We start from the raw sequence: 16,953 nt of genomic DNA on the forward strand, positions 1-16,953 counted from the left end.
CTCAACAAAACAAAAAATGGAGATTAAATACAAGTTTACATAAATTCTTCTCAGTGTAAGCAACCAACATGTTGCAGACATGGAAAATGAGAAGGTAACTCTTCTTACTGTGCAGTGAACTTCACAGGCTCTGAGATCATTGGATCGATGCCAACAGAATCTTGACGTTGAATCTCTGATCTATCCTGCTTAGAAGAACAATGTTTTTCTTTTTCAGCAGAGTTTTTTTCTGTTTCCAGAGTTCCTTCATTTTTCTCTGTTATACAGCACTCTGAAAAACACAAGAATGAAGGAGGAAGGCTTTCTATACATGTCACTGGATATGTTTCATTGTCTTTCTTTTTTTGATGAGCAAGAGTGTTTTTGATGACACACATACACGCACGGAAAACTAAGCCATTTTAAAATCTATTTATGATCAGATGAATTCATCTAGCCCAGAAAACTTAACTTATAAATGTCTTGATTTAAGGACCTGTTGCTTACGTAATTGCATTATTTTGTTTTGTGTATTGTTTGAACCAAGTTTTTATTGTGATTTTTTAACACTTCTTATGATTGTTAGCTACCTTGAGCTCCATTTTCTTGATGGAAAGGTAGGGTACAAATCAATAAATAAACAAACAGATAAAGCACCATATACGTTAGTGGTGCTGAAAAAGTAATAAAATGGATATAAGTGTTAAAGATAAAGTGTTAATATAAGTGCAGGGACTTTCTTAAAGCACTAGTGAAGTATTAATAGCTGCTGGTGACCCAGCACAGGATATGGGACTGGGTCACGGTACCAGAGCAAGTAAGGACTGTGGCATCTCACAGTGGTGATAGGAGCTAACTCAGGATGCTTTACTGATCTTATGCTGTCCCTTGATCTTCACTTGGTGCACCAGCTGCTACCCTTCCTGGATCAGTCTGACTTGGCAACAGTTATCCATTCCTTGATTACATCATGTTTAGACTATTGCAATGCACTCTGTGTGGGGCTACCCCTGAAGAGTGTCTGAAAGTTTCAGTTGGTGCACGTGTCTTCAAGTGCCTACACCGGTTGCCAATTGCTTTCCAGGCATAATTCAAGGTGTTGGTTTTAGCCTTTAAAGCCCTAAATAGCTTATGAACAGGCCATCTAAGGGGCCACCTGTCTTCTAAGAACCTGCCTGGGTATTAACTTCTGCAGGAGCGGACCTTTTGAGGACAGTGTTACTTGCAGAGCCCCGTTCGCTGGGCACATATGAAAGGACTTTCTCCTGTGTTGCCCCCAAACTATGAAATGCACTCCCTCAAGAACTACAATTCCCCCCGCCCCGCCCTTCTTGGCTTTTAGAAAGTGTGTGAAGGCACAACTTTGTAACTTAACCTTTTAAAATATGTTTTCTTGCTGTTTTTAATGTTCTTGTTTTTATTGTGTTATGGTTTTATTGGTTTAAATTGTTGATGACTTTTTAGAAGATAAGGCGGTATGTAAATGTAAATAATAAATAAATAATAATACTGGTGCAGCAGAATAAAGGAGCATATGATTGCATGTTAAACCAATGGAGGATTCTTTTTGCGAAACTCATTCATTTTTAAATGGTTTAGAACCTTTGTGTGACATGCAACAGCGTTTAGTGCTTCAATTTTTTCCCATTAAAAAGCATGTTATACATTGGTGAAAAAAAGTTTGTGAACCCTAATGATAATTACGGAAATTCCATAGTTTTACCATGATAACCTTCGTGAATCAAACCAGTCCTTTTCTAAATATCCAGTAGGGTTTATATTAACCAATTCCATGACTTGAGAAGTAAAATGATGTATAAATTAGGCAAATAATGAGTATTTAAGAGTCAGGGTATGTGCAAAAGTAAGTGAACCCTGGTTGCATCAACTCAATTAAACAGAGTAATTAGAATCAGGTGTTTAAGTAATTAGGTAGATCTGCAGAGGTGAATTTGGGAGGCCTCACCCTATAAAAGGCTCAGAAATGTTGTGAGTTTGGTCTTCACCATACAGTTGTGTGGAAACACATCATGCCACAATCAAAAGACATCTCTGAGGACCTCAGAAAAGCAGTTATTGCTGCTCATCAATCTAGAAAGGGTTACAAAACCATTTCTGTGGATTTGAGGGTCCACCAATCCATTGTCAGACACATAGTCCAGAAATGGAGAAGGTTCAAGACCACAGTCACTCTACCCAGGAGCGGTGGTCCTACCAAAATCTCTCCAAGAACAAACCGGAACATCATCAAGGAAGGCAAAAAGAACCCCGTGGTAACATCCAAGGACCTGCAGGCCACTCTCGCCTTGGCTAACGTGAGTGGTCCTGACTCCACAATCAAAAAAAGACTGAACAAGAATGGTATTCATGGGAGGATAGCCAAGAGGAAACTACTGCTCTCTAAAAAGAACATTGCTGCATGTCTGAAGTTTGCTAAAGATCACACAGATGATCCCCAAAACTTCCGGAACAATGTTCCCTGGATAGATGAGTCAAAGGTAGAACTTTTTGTTCCCAATGAGAAACGTTATGTTTGGCGAAAAACAAACACTGAGTTTGAACAGAAGCACCTCATTGCAACTGTCAAGTATAGTGGTGGGAATGTGATGGTTTGGGCCTACTTTGCTGCCTCAGGACCTGGATGGCTTGCCATAATTGACACAACCATGAATTCTGCAGTGTATCAGAAGATTCTAGAGCAGAATGTCAGGCCATCCATCCATGAGCTGAAGCTGAAATTAGGTCATGTAACAAGACAATGATCCTAAACATACAAGCAGATCTACAGAAGAATGGCTGCAGAAGGAGAAATTCTGCGTTTTAGAATGGCCTAGTCAAAGTCTGGACCTAAAACCCATCAAAATGTTGTGGCAGGACCTGAAGCGATCTGTTCATACAAGGTAGCCCGCAAATGTCACAGAATTGAAGTTTCTGTCAGGAGGAATGGGCCCAAATTCCTTAAAACCGATGTGAGAGACTGACCAACAGTTACAGGAAATGCTTATTTGAAGTCATTGCTGCTCAAGGGGATGCCACCAGGTACTGAATCTAAAGGTTCACATACTTTTTCACACATGATATTGAATGTTGAATCAGTTGTGGATAAATGAATCTTGGACAAGCGTCATATTTGTGTATCATTTGTTCACTCAGGTTATCTATTTTCTTCATCTAGGATTATGGGGTTAGACTGAGGTCTAATAACATTTTAGGTTGGAAATATGTGACAATCTTAAGAGGTTCACAAACTTCACTGTATATTGGATATTCCTTTTCATATGCTATTTTGGCTTGAGCAGCAATTGCTCTTCATGTAGTTAAGTGCTCAGAAATTCCTTATGTGCCCAGGAAACTAATAATTTTGAAACTGTGCAGCATACCTGCAGCGAGCACCTTATCTTTTGCAGTCTCTGGTTTCCAATCAGATGGTGTTGCCTTTGAGGTACTGATGGATTCCAGCAGTGAGACAAATTCCAAGAAATTAGATTCATTGGGTATCTGTCCTTCTTTAGCTTCCAGATCAGATTTAGAGGTCGGCAAAAGTTTTTCTTTATCACTGACTGTCTCTGTAGAATTCTTACTTAGAAAAACATCTGTCCCGCTGTCGACACTGAGCACACGAGCATGTCTCTTTTCATGAGCTGTTTTATATGAGGGCACACCCAAATTCTGTTGTCCTTCTTTTGAAACTTTTTCTGGACAAACACCGGCTTCTTCGCAATTATTTGTTGGATTGTCACTATATTCTTTTGCAACATTGTCTTGTTCACCAGATTCATACCCAGAACACTGGTTGGATGATGCATCTATGTTTAAATTCTCTGGTGTTCTTAAGGTTTCACTTACTTCTTGATAAACATGGTCTCCACTGTCATCAGATAGTTCAAAAGTAATGACAGGGATTCTCATCTGTTCATTGTTTTGTTTACTGTTTTGATCCGCTGTAGCAACACCAGGCTCTGGATCTGAGCTGGATTTTTCAGTGCCCAACACTTTCAAATGGCATGAGCCTTCTAAATCAATTGTTGAGTTCTGGGTACTACTCATAGTGATAACTATTTTAATGGGTTCATGTAGTGTAAGTGGGTCTCCAGGGAGAGAATTGTCAACAAGAGCAACAGCTACCTCACCATCTGAATCATCAAGGTGAACCTTCATGTCATCAACATAAGAACTTTCCACAGGTCCATCTGTTCCCTTGGCTGCCACAGTATTGCACTGTGGGTAGCTAGTAGCAATGCTGTCTTGAGCCGATGCATCTGGTAATTTCTCTCTCCTGAAACACTTTGGATTGCTTAAATGCTCTGAAATGATGACTGCATTATCGGTGCCCCAAGGTTCAAAGGAAATGCCAGTTTTTAAAAGGTCATACTGAGACAAAGAGAGATTTGGCAATTTTTTAACAACACCTTTATCAAAGGGAGGCCCCTCCACTCCATTGTGGCCAGAAGGCTGCACCTTTTCTTCTTTTTCACTGGTGGTATTACTAATAAATGTCTCCATAGCATTCGGCTTGGCCGATGTGGTTGAACTTGACATAAGTGCCATCGAAGCAGACAGAATATCTGCTTTGACACAGGGTGAGGTAGATGAAACTGGAGGGGCAGGCTGGTCTTCTAAAACCAGTACTCCTAATAAGAAGAGACACAAAGATAGGGTTAGGCCAAATATATGGGAACTTCTGTTGCTAAAGGCATTCCAGGGAATCCCCATTAAAATCAGTGGAACAGTGAACAGTTAAGCATCTAAATTCCATTTCTTTCAATGGAATATGAACATGACTACAATGCTTTTGACAGTACCCATTAATTTCCTGTACAACAGAGAGGAAGGGTTAGACAGGCTCAGATACCCATCTTAACATAAATAGCTTTATTGGAGGATGGAGAGGGGAAAAATAGCTTCTGTTGCTCCTCCAGTCCTGTTGTCAAGAGCCCAGCAGGGCTTAGGATGGATGGAAGGCTCCAACATCAGAGCCCTCCATCATTTGGGCTGTACGCTCATAGGACTGTGGTCTTTGTTTAAAAAAGTAAAGAAACTAAAGGCTGCAATCTTCTGTACAACCATGGGAGATTTAGACTTCACATCTAAACACACTTAATAGGGAGTAAGCCTTATTGAACACAGTGGGACCTACTTCTGAGTAAACATGCATAGCACTGTGCTGTGAGCTCCATGGAACTCAGGGGGAATTATGCTGTGGGTGACTCTGCACAACTCCAAAAGACAAAGCCTGGGAGAGAGATCACAAAAGCATTTACCCATTAGTTTCTTTTGGGTGTCCACCATGAAGAGAAAAAGAATTATAAAGGAATATAACTCATTTTTTTTAAAGTGGACTGGAGACACAGAAAGGCAGTGATGTTTTAACTGAGCTTGAGGGATACAATGAATTAACCTAAGATGTTTTTCTTCATGAAAACAATTGCTAACATTTTAATCAAACATACACATCGGTTGTATAAAGTTCAGACTCAGCGTTTATTTTATAAATATGCTGTAAATACTCTAAGAATGAAGTTTTCTTAAAGCAGTTTAATAACAGTAACACATGTTATAAGGTACCTTTCAGATCTTCAATTGTTTCTTGTGCTGGCAGCTCCTAAAATGAAGCACAGGAATAATATGACACAGGTTCCCTTTAAAACTTGAAGAATTTAAAGATAAGGATTTCACAGCGGGAAGCTATAGTAAGTACAAGCCATATCCCATTACAATCAATGGCAAAAATTATAATGGATGAATACAATTGTTACATAGAATATATTGCATCTTATAGATATGTCAGTGCAAATTTACAGTGAAGGATGAGATGGTGGCATTACAACTGTTTTGTTCAATTTACATTTTGCAAGTTAAGAGAGTTTTTTTCAGCTGTGAAGAGTTAGAAAGTAACATTATTATTATTCTAAATAGCTCTAATTAAATACTTCAAACCTGTAAGCTAGAAGAGAATATTGCTATTGCTCTTGAAATGTCTGTACTGTGACTCAGTTCCAAAGGTCTATATAATCTCCAAGCATAAGGAGTCAGCTTTCTATTGACATCAGTATTGGGAACATCTACATGTATGGCATAGGAAACAATAACCATGGATGCCTCTGACACTAGTTTGATGGGTAAACTCTTTTATACACGGGCACGCCATGGGTGTGCCATAGTTCTCACATGCATAAATGCCTTTGGATTTGTTTGTATTTACCCATCTCAGTGGCTCTGAAGCGCACACAACGCTGGCACGCTAATTATCTGCTGTGACTAAGCAAGAAGATCTGTAAGACCAAGAGTAGGGGGAAGTGGGTGCTAGGCCCAGTCCAAGTGTCCCCTTCTTCTTCTCCCACTTCCTAACAGATCATCAGCACTATCACAGTACTCAGCACTGACCATATTTTCGGACAAAGGGCTAAATCAAAGACATATTTTAAAAATCTCCCTGGTCATTGCTGCTTTTAAGAACGATCCTTTAGCATTTTGGCCATCTTTTTTTTTTTCCAAATTTATCTCTATAGCGATAGCCAGAATTAGATATTGGAGCTAGATGGGTGTCACCAAACAGCCCTCCTACCTCTCCTTCTCACCTTGTCATGTGTAGTAGAACAAAATGTGTGACATGAAGTGCAACAAACAAAAGGCAAAAAATAGTCATATCTAAGCTGTGATATTAAAGTGCTCCAAATTTCCCTGCTCCTCCTCCACTTTACTGGCTGCTGCTTGCAAGGCCTGGTGAAACGTGGAGCACAATGACATCACATCATGCATTTTGTTTTACTAAGAGGAAGAGATGGAGGATTGCTATTTTTAGACCAAAATCCCTGGTACATCTGTAGTTTTAATAGAATCCAGTGACAAATGTAGAGAGAACAATATGGGGACAGAATTACAGAAAAAGGTTTACTAACCAGTACTCCTGAAGAGTGATGAGAGAGTATAGCCTGAACTTTTACACTGCTATGGATGGTTGGTGTTGAACCATTATGCTTGATCTCTTCAACTGCACCACTGTCCCCTATATTATTGCTATTCAAAATAAAAAGAACTCAGTAATTGTCATTCCTAACAACAAGAAGGCAAAGAAGAAACTGGTTCTCAAAAGTGTCTGAGCTTATTAAAGCCCAACATGTTTTCTTCTTCTTCAAGGATAATCTGAAAGAATAAACTTCTTGGCTCTATGTCTGGGTGGGCAGACTTCAGGCTTGTGGGATCTCCTTTGTTTGGTTTTACTAAATCCCCAAATTAGAGCCAGGTGTAAATTACTAAGGGGGGCAGTAAGTCAATTACCTACTGCACCCCATGAGCCATAAACTGTGTATACAAATCTACATCTGAGTTTTTATTGATCAGGAATTCTGACACAAAAGTCTCAAAGCAGCCAGTAGAGCTGTACAAAGACCTGATCAAAGGCAACAAATTAATACTTCCATTTTACAGGTGAGGAAAACTAAGGCCAAGATATAAGTGATTACCATAAGACCAGTTATGGCAGAGTGTTGTTTTTTACTTTCAATTTTGCTTGCTATTGTTAAAACTATTAGGAGTCAGAAAACATTGCCAGTTTACTGCAAATGACCCAGAGATCTGCCTGATCTACCTTTTGCCCGCTCCTGCTCTAAGTGACTTACAAATGACCTAGAGCTTAGAAGTTTATTCTCTCAGATTACACCTGAAGAAGGGAAAATACATTTCTGAAATTTGTTGAGCTTTAATAATCTCAAGCAATGTTGAGAAGCTGTTTCTCCCTTGGCTTCTCATTGTACACATTGCCTTCTCTCCTTGCTTCTTGTTATTTCTTACAAAGAAGTTCCTGATTGAAATATGCATGTCACATAGTCCTGTCAGAAAACTGGTAGGCATGCCAATAAGTTTTTCTGTATGGAATAATCTAGCTCCCCTCCCTGTCCTGAATAGCTGTTCACCATTATCAACAATTTTCTGAGAGAGAGGAACCACATTTGCAGCACTCACTAGCTCACATGGTTTCTCACTGAATAAGTGATACACATGCAGAAGCCTCCTAACTGTATGCCTCCTACCTAGATTGGGTGGCACTGGGAATAATACTACACAGTAAGGAAGAAAACCTACCTAAGATATATATGCTGAATTGCATTATCTCTTTTCGCTTCTTTATTTTGCTTTCCTTCCCTCCAAGAGACTTTCTGTTGAATCACTTCTCCTTTGTCAAACATAAGATGCAAGCGATAACTGACCACCTTGATTATCGTGAAAAACAAAGTCACAGAAATACAGTAGACGAAAGCTGTGATAGTACTGGGAGGGAATGCCTAGACATAAGAATAATAATAAGTTAATCTATTGATTTACCATAAGAAGTCATCTATTTACAGTGGTACAATTTTAAAATGTAACAAGATGGATTATTGTTACTAAGCCTGTTACGTTCTCCTGATAATGAGAAATTATAATAATACTAGTATTTACATTGTGTCTTTCTGGAGTGCTCTAAATGTAATACCTCAGTAATTCTTACAACAACCCTGTAAGATGTGGTAGTAGTAGTATTAATTATTCTCATATTATGAGATGGAGGGGAAGTACTGAAGCTGATAAGAAATGGCTTGCCTAAGGCCACTCAGTGGCTGGTATGAGATGTGGTGCAGAGACGCCTTAACTCAACATCTTAACCACTACCCAAACTAGCTCTTATTACTGTGGGTTGTTTTTTTAAAGAGAATGGAAAGCTATGGACTATTACATTTGCTTCATTGTTATTTTTGTTTACTCTTCCAATAAGTATGTATATGTGGAACCTCTCCCTTGTTCTTTGGTCTTGCCAGAGTCACAACAATTGTAGATACCATGGCCAGGATCCAAAGAGCTACCTCAGCCCTTATACAGCCCACTGTACTTTTGTTAATCAGTACAGGATCTAAAAAGAAAATATGCTCAGGATGTTAGCCTTGGTGGAAGAACAACACAACCAGGAAATACTCTGAGACAAAGTTCCATTAAATATTGTTAAAATGCAAACAATATTTTTACAATTATTATCATCATCATCATAGAAGCAGCTGTGAGTGGGGAGCCCTTATTGTTTTATCAGAAGACACCTTCTTGTCCATTTCCTCAGGAATTCTTTCCCCACATCCTGTCACCAAATGTCCCCTTTGATCCGCTTTCATCTGTCCACCTGTTCATGGGCCTGGGCGTTTGGCATGCCCTGCTCAAGGCCACTTATCTCTACCCCCATCCTGGGCCTAGATGGGAGGCTAGGGGTGTCTTCTTCCCCAGAATAGAGGCCTACAACTGCACCCCTTGCCCTCTCCCTCCCCGGTAGCTACTCCCTCCGTGCGCCGGCCGGCCTTCCAGTCTCACCAGGTGCAGTGCCATGGGCAGCAGCAGCAAGAAAAGCCACAGATAGAGATGGCAGCTGTTGGTGAATTTGCTTTGCTCCGGGTCGTGGTACCAGCCGCCGGTCAGTGCCGCCCATACTCCCTGCCGGAGCAGCTGCACGGCTTGAGACACCATCGCCCTCGCTGCAGCCGTCGCCTCCCGCTCACTCTCCCCACCGTTGCTTCTTGCTGCCGAGATGCTTCTCGGAGCCGGGCGCCAGGACCTCCATGCCGGATGCTAGAAGGAGTTTCCCATCATGCTTCGGGGCGCCCAGTCCACCAGCCGCTTCTCCCGCGATCGCCAGGACGAAAGGCAAGGGGAGGCGCTGGCCTCGGCGCCGCCCACCGAGCCTCGCTCAAGCCCCCTCAGAAGACGCGGCCGGTGTCAGTCACACGCAGAGACGCACAGGTAGGAGCTGCCTGCCTGCGTCTGGCACACGATTCCTTTCTCCCCGGTCTCCTTATTGCCCTTTGCAGCTTGGTAATTTTGGACCCCGGACGAAATGATCCTCTAGGGGGGTGGGCTTTAGACACGTGGATCACTTCAGTTGTGAAGCACACGATTGACACTGTTTTTCTCCTCACCCCATTCCATGCTTTACAGCTGCTTTTACTTTCCTGTTAGAACAAAACTGCACACCCACGGATATACTCCGAGAATGTGCAGTTTCGCATTTTAAACTCAATTAAGGCTGAATCTACACATAGTAGTTATACCATTTTCATACCGTTTTCGTAACTATAGGTACACACGACACCAATGGGCACCAATAGTTATGATAACGGTATAACTGCTATGTGTAGATTCAGCCTAAATCACAGCACTACAGATTAAAATGGATTTTGTTTCTGCTGCCCTGATGCTAAACACATCTACTTGGGAACGACCGCCATTTTGTTGAAGAAAGGGATATGTTAACAGTAAGAATCATTTTAAAAAGTAAAAACAATAAAATGAACACGTGTACCCATGTACATGACCAGCCAGCCACCCCACCAGTTGTTGGAGAGCATGACAGGGAGGGTGCTATTGCTCCCATGTCCCACAGACAGCTGGTTGACCACTATGAGAACAGAATGCTGGACTAGATGAACTTTGGTCTGATCCAGCATGGCTGTTCTTATGTTCCCCAACTATAGCGAACCAGTGTGGTGCAGTGGCCAGTGCTGGACTGGGACTTGGGAAACCTGGCTTCTAGTCTCCACTCAGCTACTGGGTAACTTTGGGCCAGTCATTGACTTTCAACCTAACCTACCTCATAGGGCTGTTGTGAGAATAAAAAGGAGGAGGAAGACCATGTAAGCCGCCTTGAGTTTCTTGCAGGGAGAAAAGGAAGGATATACATGTAATAAAATTTTTAAAAAAGTTTTTAAAAAAAATATAGAAAGATGCTGCCCTGGCATATCCATTCTGCAGCAACCTGTTTGCTGCTGCCCTCATCACCTTCCCCTCTTTGCATGGTTTTTTTTGCAGGGGGGCTGGGCTGTGGGTCCTGGACTTTGGTCCCAAGGTCCAGCCCTATTTGCACCATAGCCTGTTTGCACTCTCGCTGGACGATAACCATTTTGCTCCTGTCTGTGCCCTGTCCCGTTCAAGGGCTATTTCTGCCTTGAACCCTGTGAACTACCCCAAACCCTCAATATGGTTTCTCCAGTTTTAAATATCTATTTCTAATCCATTTATCCAACCTAGCAGCCACATTCCTTTCCCAGCTAGTTTTCACGCTAAAGTCAGGGCTGGCCCAAGACATTGGCTTCCTAAGGCAAAGCGGCAGAAGATGCCACCGCTGCCACCCCCATACCAACTGCACTGTACTCAAGGCTAGGCAAAAAAAATTGGCACCTGAGGCAGAAAATACCACAAGTGCCTCTCCCACTTCCTGGGATTAAAAATGCAACAATAATAAATTTAAGAACTAGGCATTTGCAGCCATTTCATGACACCCCAAATCAGCTGCCTATGGCCGTCAGTTCACTTTGCCTAATGGTAGGGCTGGCCATGAGCTATTCACTCTTCTAACTCCAGCTTGGTCATTCAATTGTCTTTCCCCAGTAAATAGCATTTAAATTTCGACTCTGTCTTTGCTAATGGACACAACTTGGTAAACACAAGCATTACTTAGAATGTCAGTCTGCCTTTGTATTAAACATCTAAAGGTTGTATTGCACAAAGGTGCACTGTGAGTGCAATGCAAATTAGACACTTGGGGAGCAATCCTGTGGCCACTAGACACTGTCTAGAGGGCCATAGGATATGCCCATTTCCGGGAACCGACCTCAGAGCCCGCACTCCAAGGTTGGTTCCCGGAAAACCGACAGCCCCCCTCGTCCGCGCTGCCTCGGAGGCAGTGCGGAAAAGCCCCATCCTCTGTGCTCCGAAGCGACTGAAAAGGGGCAGGGTTGGGGGCATTCCAGGGCGGGGAGAGCAGAGCTGTGCGTACAACAACATCAAATGTGTTGTACGGCAGCTTCCTCTCCCAGTTGCCCCCCACCCCTGCTGCTAGACAGCCGAAAACAGCTGTCTAGCAAAAAATAGCAAAGGCAGGAGAGGCACGGAGGGAACGATGCCTCTTCTGCCTTGCTTTGGATAGGTGGCCGCCTCTGAGGTCAGAGCCGGCCACCTATCTAGTTAGGATTGTGCCCTTAAGCATTTCAGAAGGTTATATAGTTTCATTAACAGAACTGCAAAGCCAGGTTGAGCTTCGTTTTTGTATTTTTAAAATGTATCCACTAGGGGGAGAGATGGGAGAACTTTCTTGTGTGCTATAAGATTTGACAGCAAGATAAGGGGAAATGCTATTTTATTATTTGTCCAATTTATAATTCAACACACAAGATTTATTGCCAGTGCTGATACTAATATTAATTCTACTAGGGCACAATCCTATGCATGTTTAGACAGAAAGAAAAGTCCAACTCCCAGTATTCCCCAGCCAGCATAGCTCACTGGGGAATGTTGGGAGTTGTAAGACTTTTTTCTGGATTGTGCCCTAAAAGACCAGTCATGACACTCTTTTGTTTGGCATTATATTTAATTTTTGAAAACACAGTTATAGTTTTATCAAGACAATCTTTTGCCTCTTTGTTAGGTCTTCATCTTCACAATATTTCTTTCCCTTCATCCTGTCATCAATGTGACTGCTTCACCGGTTCTCTTCCCACACGAGCCTCAGCATTTTCCCAAACCCTATTTTTTGAAACCACCTAACATTACCTCCATCCTAGGCTTGGGATGGCAGGGCTGTGTGGTCCTTCCCCAGAAAAGAAAAGAAGCCTGCAGCTGTACACTTTGCCCTCCTTCTTCCCTGTCTGAGCCTCAGCTCTCCAACATATTTGCCAATGAGTCAGTTCCTGAAGGCCCAAAATTTAGCAAGGGGAAGTTACTGAATTTTACTTATTCATTTATTTAAAGTGGTGTTTCGTTTTGTTTTACCCAGCTCTTCAGCCCCCAAAGGCTCCCAGAATGTCTTACAAAGAACACTAGTAAGATGTCCCTGTCCTCAGGCTTACAGTCTAAGACAGGGGTAGGCAACCTTTTTGGGCTGTGGGCACATTTGGCAATTTGAGAAACTGTCCTGGGTGCTACCATAAAATGGCTGCCATAGGAGTTGTGGCAAAGGACAAACAGCCTGTCCAAATGAAGAGTGGAGCACCTTGCTGGGCGCTAAGACAAGTGTTCGGGATGTGTTGTTGCCTATAGGCACCATGTTGCCGACCCCTAGTCTAAGAGATGGTCTATTACACTGTGTACAATCATACACTGTTGTGATTACAGAAAATATAGGAATAGCTAAGCTTTCAGTGTTCATAAGATTTTGCAAGATTCAGTCTGAACACTTTCCAGGAATTCATCTAAAATATTATCTATAACTTGAACTCATCTTTTGAACATTCATCATTTTAATTAATTCTTTACCTATCAAATTAAAACAATGTGTCCATTATGAAATGTAAGTATGTTGTTGTTCAGTCGTTAAGTCGTGTCCAACTCGTCGTGACCCCATGGACCATAGCACGCCAGGCCTTCCTGTCCTCCGCTCTCTCCTGGAGAGGGTTCATATTCATGAATTGTGCTCAAGTTCATATTCATTGCATCGGTGATGCTATCTAGCCATCTCATCCTCTGCCGTCCCCTTCTCCTTGTGCCTTCGGTCTTTCCCAGCATCAGGGAGTTTTCGCATTAGGTGGCCAAAATATTTGAGCTTCAGCTTCAGTATCTGTCCTTCCAATGAGCTGTCAGGGTTGATTTCCTTTAGGATGGACTGATTTGACTTCCTTGCAGTCCAGGGGACTCGTAAGAGTCTTCTCCAGCACCACAGTTCGAAAGCATCAATTCTTCGGTGCTCAGCCTTCCTTATAGTCCAGCTCTCACAAAGAAAAAAGGGAAGGAAAGGCAGCACATGAAGACTACCTGCACACATTATGCAAGCCCATTTATAATATGTGCCTGTAACTCACTGAGGCTGAGGGTTGTATCCAATGTTAGCCCTACTTAGAGGAAACTCATTGAAATGAATAGGACTGAGGTTAGACTAACATTGGATACAGCCCTGCAATTTGCTGTGACCACTTCTGAGCAGGGGAGCATGTGGAGACTGAACAACCATGCACACAAGTGAAATTCATCTTGGAGAAATTCCCAAAGGGTGTTATAAAAGACAACACCTGAAAGGCCAGGCCAGTCCTAGAGTAAAGGAAGATAACCCAGGTTCATACAAACTTTTGTGCATGTTATGTATTTATTTTAAACAATTTTACCCTATTCTTCAGCCAAAACAGACCCCACAGCACTGTACACAAGATCAATAATAAGACAGCCCCTGCCAGCAGGCTTATACTCTATAAGAAAAAAAAGGGGGTGGGTGAGAGAGGGAAAAAGTTAGCATGGGCACAAGTTCTTAAAGTTACAAAGTCCTTATACTGACTAACTCTAATAGAAATGGGTTAGGGAGAGAAGGAGCCAGATGGCGCTGCTGTCACAGCAGAGCTGATGAAGTGGGCCCTGCAATCCTATCTCTCTCCCAGCTACAGCCAGATGGCATGGCTACTGCTGGATGTCAGTTGAAGGGGAGAAGTCAAATATAGTAGGCGACTTCTGGGCCAAGGGACAATAAAAGGGTTTTTAAAAATAAAAATAAAAGGGACTGTTTTGCTTGGCATTAGTCTGTTATTGAATGGATAGATCAGATTTTAATATGGGTCCATTTAGTATATATCCCAAATACAATTCCCCAGGCATGATGGTAGAAACAACATAATTCGAGATGATTTCATCTTGAAAGTAGAACTGCTGTTTAAGCAGAGTTGCAGGCTTCATTCATCCTCCTCAAACACCCATTCAGTTCTATCCAGCTCCATATTAGCATTACTTTGAAGGGCAGACTGGCCAAGCCTCTTGTGTAAGATGCAGCTGAAACAAGAAACCTCAAGATAATAATATCTCAATGAATAAGATGTTGGCAGCATTTACGACTTTCTCCGTGGTTGGCAGGACTTCCTGCCAGCATGCTCCCCTGCATGAATCTTGACTTCAGAGTGTTCAAACTGCCAAGCAAGGAAGTATTCCTTAAGGTTGCTAACATCCCCATTTCTACATGGAAATGGGAAATGCTATAGTTACATCATTCTTCCAGATATCAGCCCTAAGAGACACATTTATTTATTTATTTATTTATTTGTATCTTTATTTGATTTGTACCCCGCCTTTACACCAAGAAAATGGCACTCAGGGTGGCTAAAACCACCTTGAGCCAAAGTGATCTCACTGAAAGCACACTTGGAAGAAGCCGATTATCTAGATCCATTTCAATCGGGCTTCAGGCCTGGGCATGGGACAGAAACGGCCTTGGTCGCCTTGGTGGATGATATGAGGAGGGCTTTGGATAGGGGCGAATGCTCCTTCCTTGTTCTCCTCGACCTCTCCTCTCAGTGGCTTTTGATACCATTGACCATGGTATCCTCCTGGACCACCTGGAGAGGTTGGGCATTGGAGACACTGTATTGCGGTGGTTCCGGTCCTGCCTCTCTGGCAGGTACCAGAAGGTAGCACTGGGATAGGAGGTTTCAGACCTGTGGCCACTCACTTGTGGGGTGCCACAGGGTTCCATCCTCTCCCCGATGCTATTTAACATCTATATGAAGCCGCTGAGGGCTATCATCAGGAGGTTTGGGGTGCAGTGTCATCAATAGGCGGATGACACACAGCTCTACCTCTCGTTTAAATCTTCACCAAGGTTGGCTGTAGAATCCCTGTCCAAATGTCTGGAGACGGTGAGTGGCTGGATGGGGAGGAATAAGCTGAACCCTGACAAGACCGAGGTACCTTTGGTGGGAGACAAGAGGAGGTTAGGGGATGTTGCCTGGTGTTGAATTGGGTACGGTTACCCTTGAAAGACCAGGTCCACAGCCTGGGGGTCATTTTGGACTCCTCGCTGTCCATGGAGGTTCAGGTGTCAGCTGTGAGCTGGACAGCGCTGTACCAACTCCATCTGATACGTCGGCTGTGCCCCTACCTTCCCGACCATCTGCTCCCATTGGTAGTACATGCCCTGGTCTCCTCTTGTCTAGACTACTGTAATGTGCTGTACATGGGGTTACCCTTGAAGATGGTTTGGAAGCTGCAGCTGGAGCAGAACGCGGCAGCTCGCCTGATTAAAGGCAGCCGCCGGCGTGATCACATCACTCCAGTGCTGAAGGAGTTGCACTGGTTACCAGTTGTTTTCCGGGCCAAATTCAAGGTGTTGTTTTTGACCTTTCAAACCCTATATGTTTCTGGCCCAGTCTATCTAAAGGGATGCCTCCAGCAGCACCAGACAGGCCGCTTAACAAGATCAGCCTTGGATGGACTTTTCTCTATTCCATCAACCAGGACAGCTAGGCTGGTGAGGATGAGGGAGAGGGCCTTCTCTGTGGCAGCCCCCACTCTGCGGCACTCCCTCCCTAGGGAACTCCGCCATACCCCCTCTTTAATGAGCTTCTGCCATGCATTAAAAACGTGGTTGTTCAGGCAGGCATTTGGGGTGAGTTAGGGTATTTTTAGAATATGATGTTTTAATGTAAAATTTTATTGTTTTAAAACTGCTTGAATTGATGTACATCGCCCAGAGTGGCCAGGTGACCGGCCAGATGGGGGATTAAGAAATTGGCGAACATGTTCTTCAAGCTACTTCCAAATCCTGCTCCCACAACACTAGCCTGGAATAAGCACACAAAGACTGTGATCCGTTACCCCAGCCCTTTCCTTCTTGCAAGGACAGCCAGCCTCACAATCCTATGTGGGTTTACTGGGAAGCAAATCCTACTGTGTTCAGCAGGACTTACTCTCTGGAAAATGTGCATAGGGCTGCCCTGTAACAACATGCTCCTCTGCATGTCTACAGAAATAAGTCCCGCTGAATTCAAAGAGGCAATTGGAAAACCCACCCTTAATCCCGATTCAAGCTGTGCAATATGCTCCATGGCATAGAACTATAAGCTCCACCCCCAGCTCGCTCTCACACGCGCAAGGTAACCCTCGCCTAGCAATCCCATTCATTCGAGCAGAGCCTTCCGGAATTCCACACGAAGGGGGCGCGAGCGGCTGCTGGCGCTCAGCGAGTTTCCAGTCTTGCCGCCGCCGCCGCCG

At 43.1% G+C, this 16,953-nt stretch overlaps 1 protein-coding gene across 1 annotated transcript in view; it reads right to left on the reverse strand.

Moving 5' to 3' along the window:
- Positions 1-9,683, reverse strand: part of PCNX2 (pecanex 2) — a 164,135-nt gene extending 154,452 nt beyond the window's left edge. Inside the window, exons 1-6 of the mRNA XM_084828140.1 lie at positions 9,313-9,683; positions 8,062-8,261; positions 6,879-6,996; positions 5,545-5,581; positions 3,360-4,610; positions 109-271 (exon numbers count right to left, since the gene is read on the reverse strand). Coding sequence (XP_084684266.1) covers positions 109-271; positions 3,360-4,610; positions 5,545-5,581; positions 6,879-6,996; positions 8,062-8,261; positions 9,313-9,465 — 1,922 coding nt within the window. The 5' untranslated portion in view covers positions 9,466-9,683. The remainder of the gene's footprint in view (positions 1-108; positions 272-3,359; positions 4,611-5,544; positions 5,582-6,878; positions 6,997-8,061; positions 8,262-9,312) is intronic.
- Positions 9,684-16,953: the final 7,270 nt, after the last annotated feature.

This window comes from Heloderma suspectum, chromosome 1, assembly GCF_057233095.1.
Source record: "Heloderma suspectum isolate Gila_16-S chromosome 1, 16-S_ref, whole genome shotgun sequence".
In the NCBI taxonomy this organism is placed as follows: domain Eukaryota; kingdom Metazoa; phylum Chordata; class Lepidosauria; order Squamata; family Helodermatidae; genus Heloderma; species Heloderma suspectum.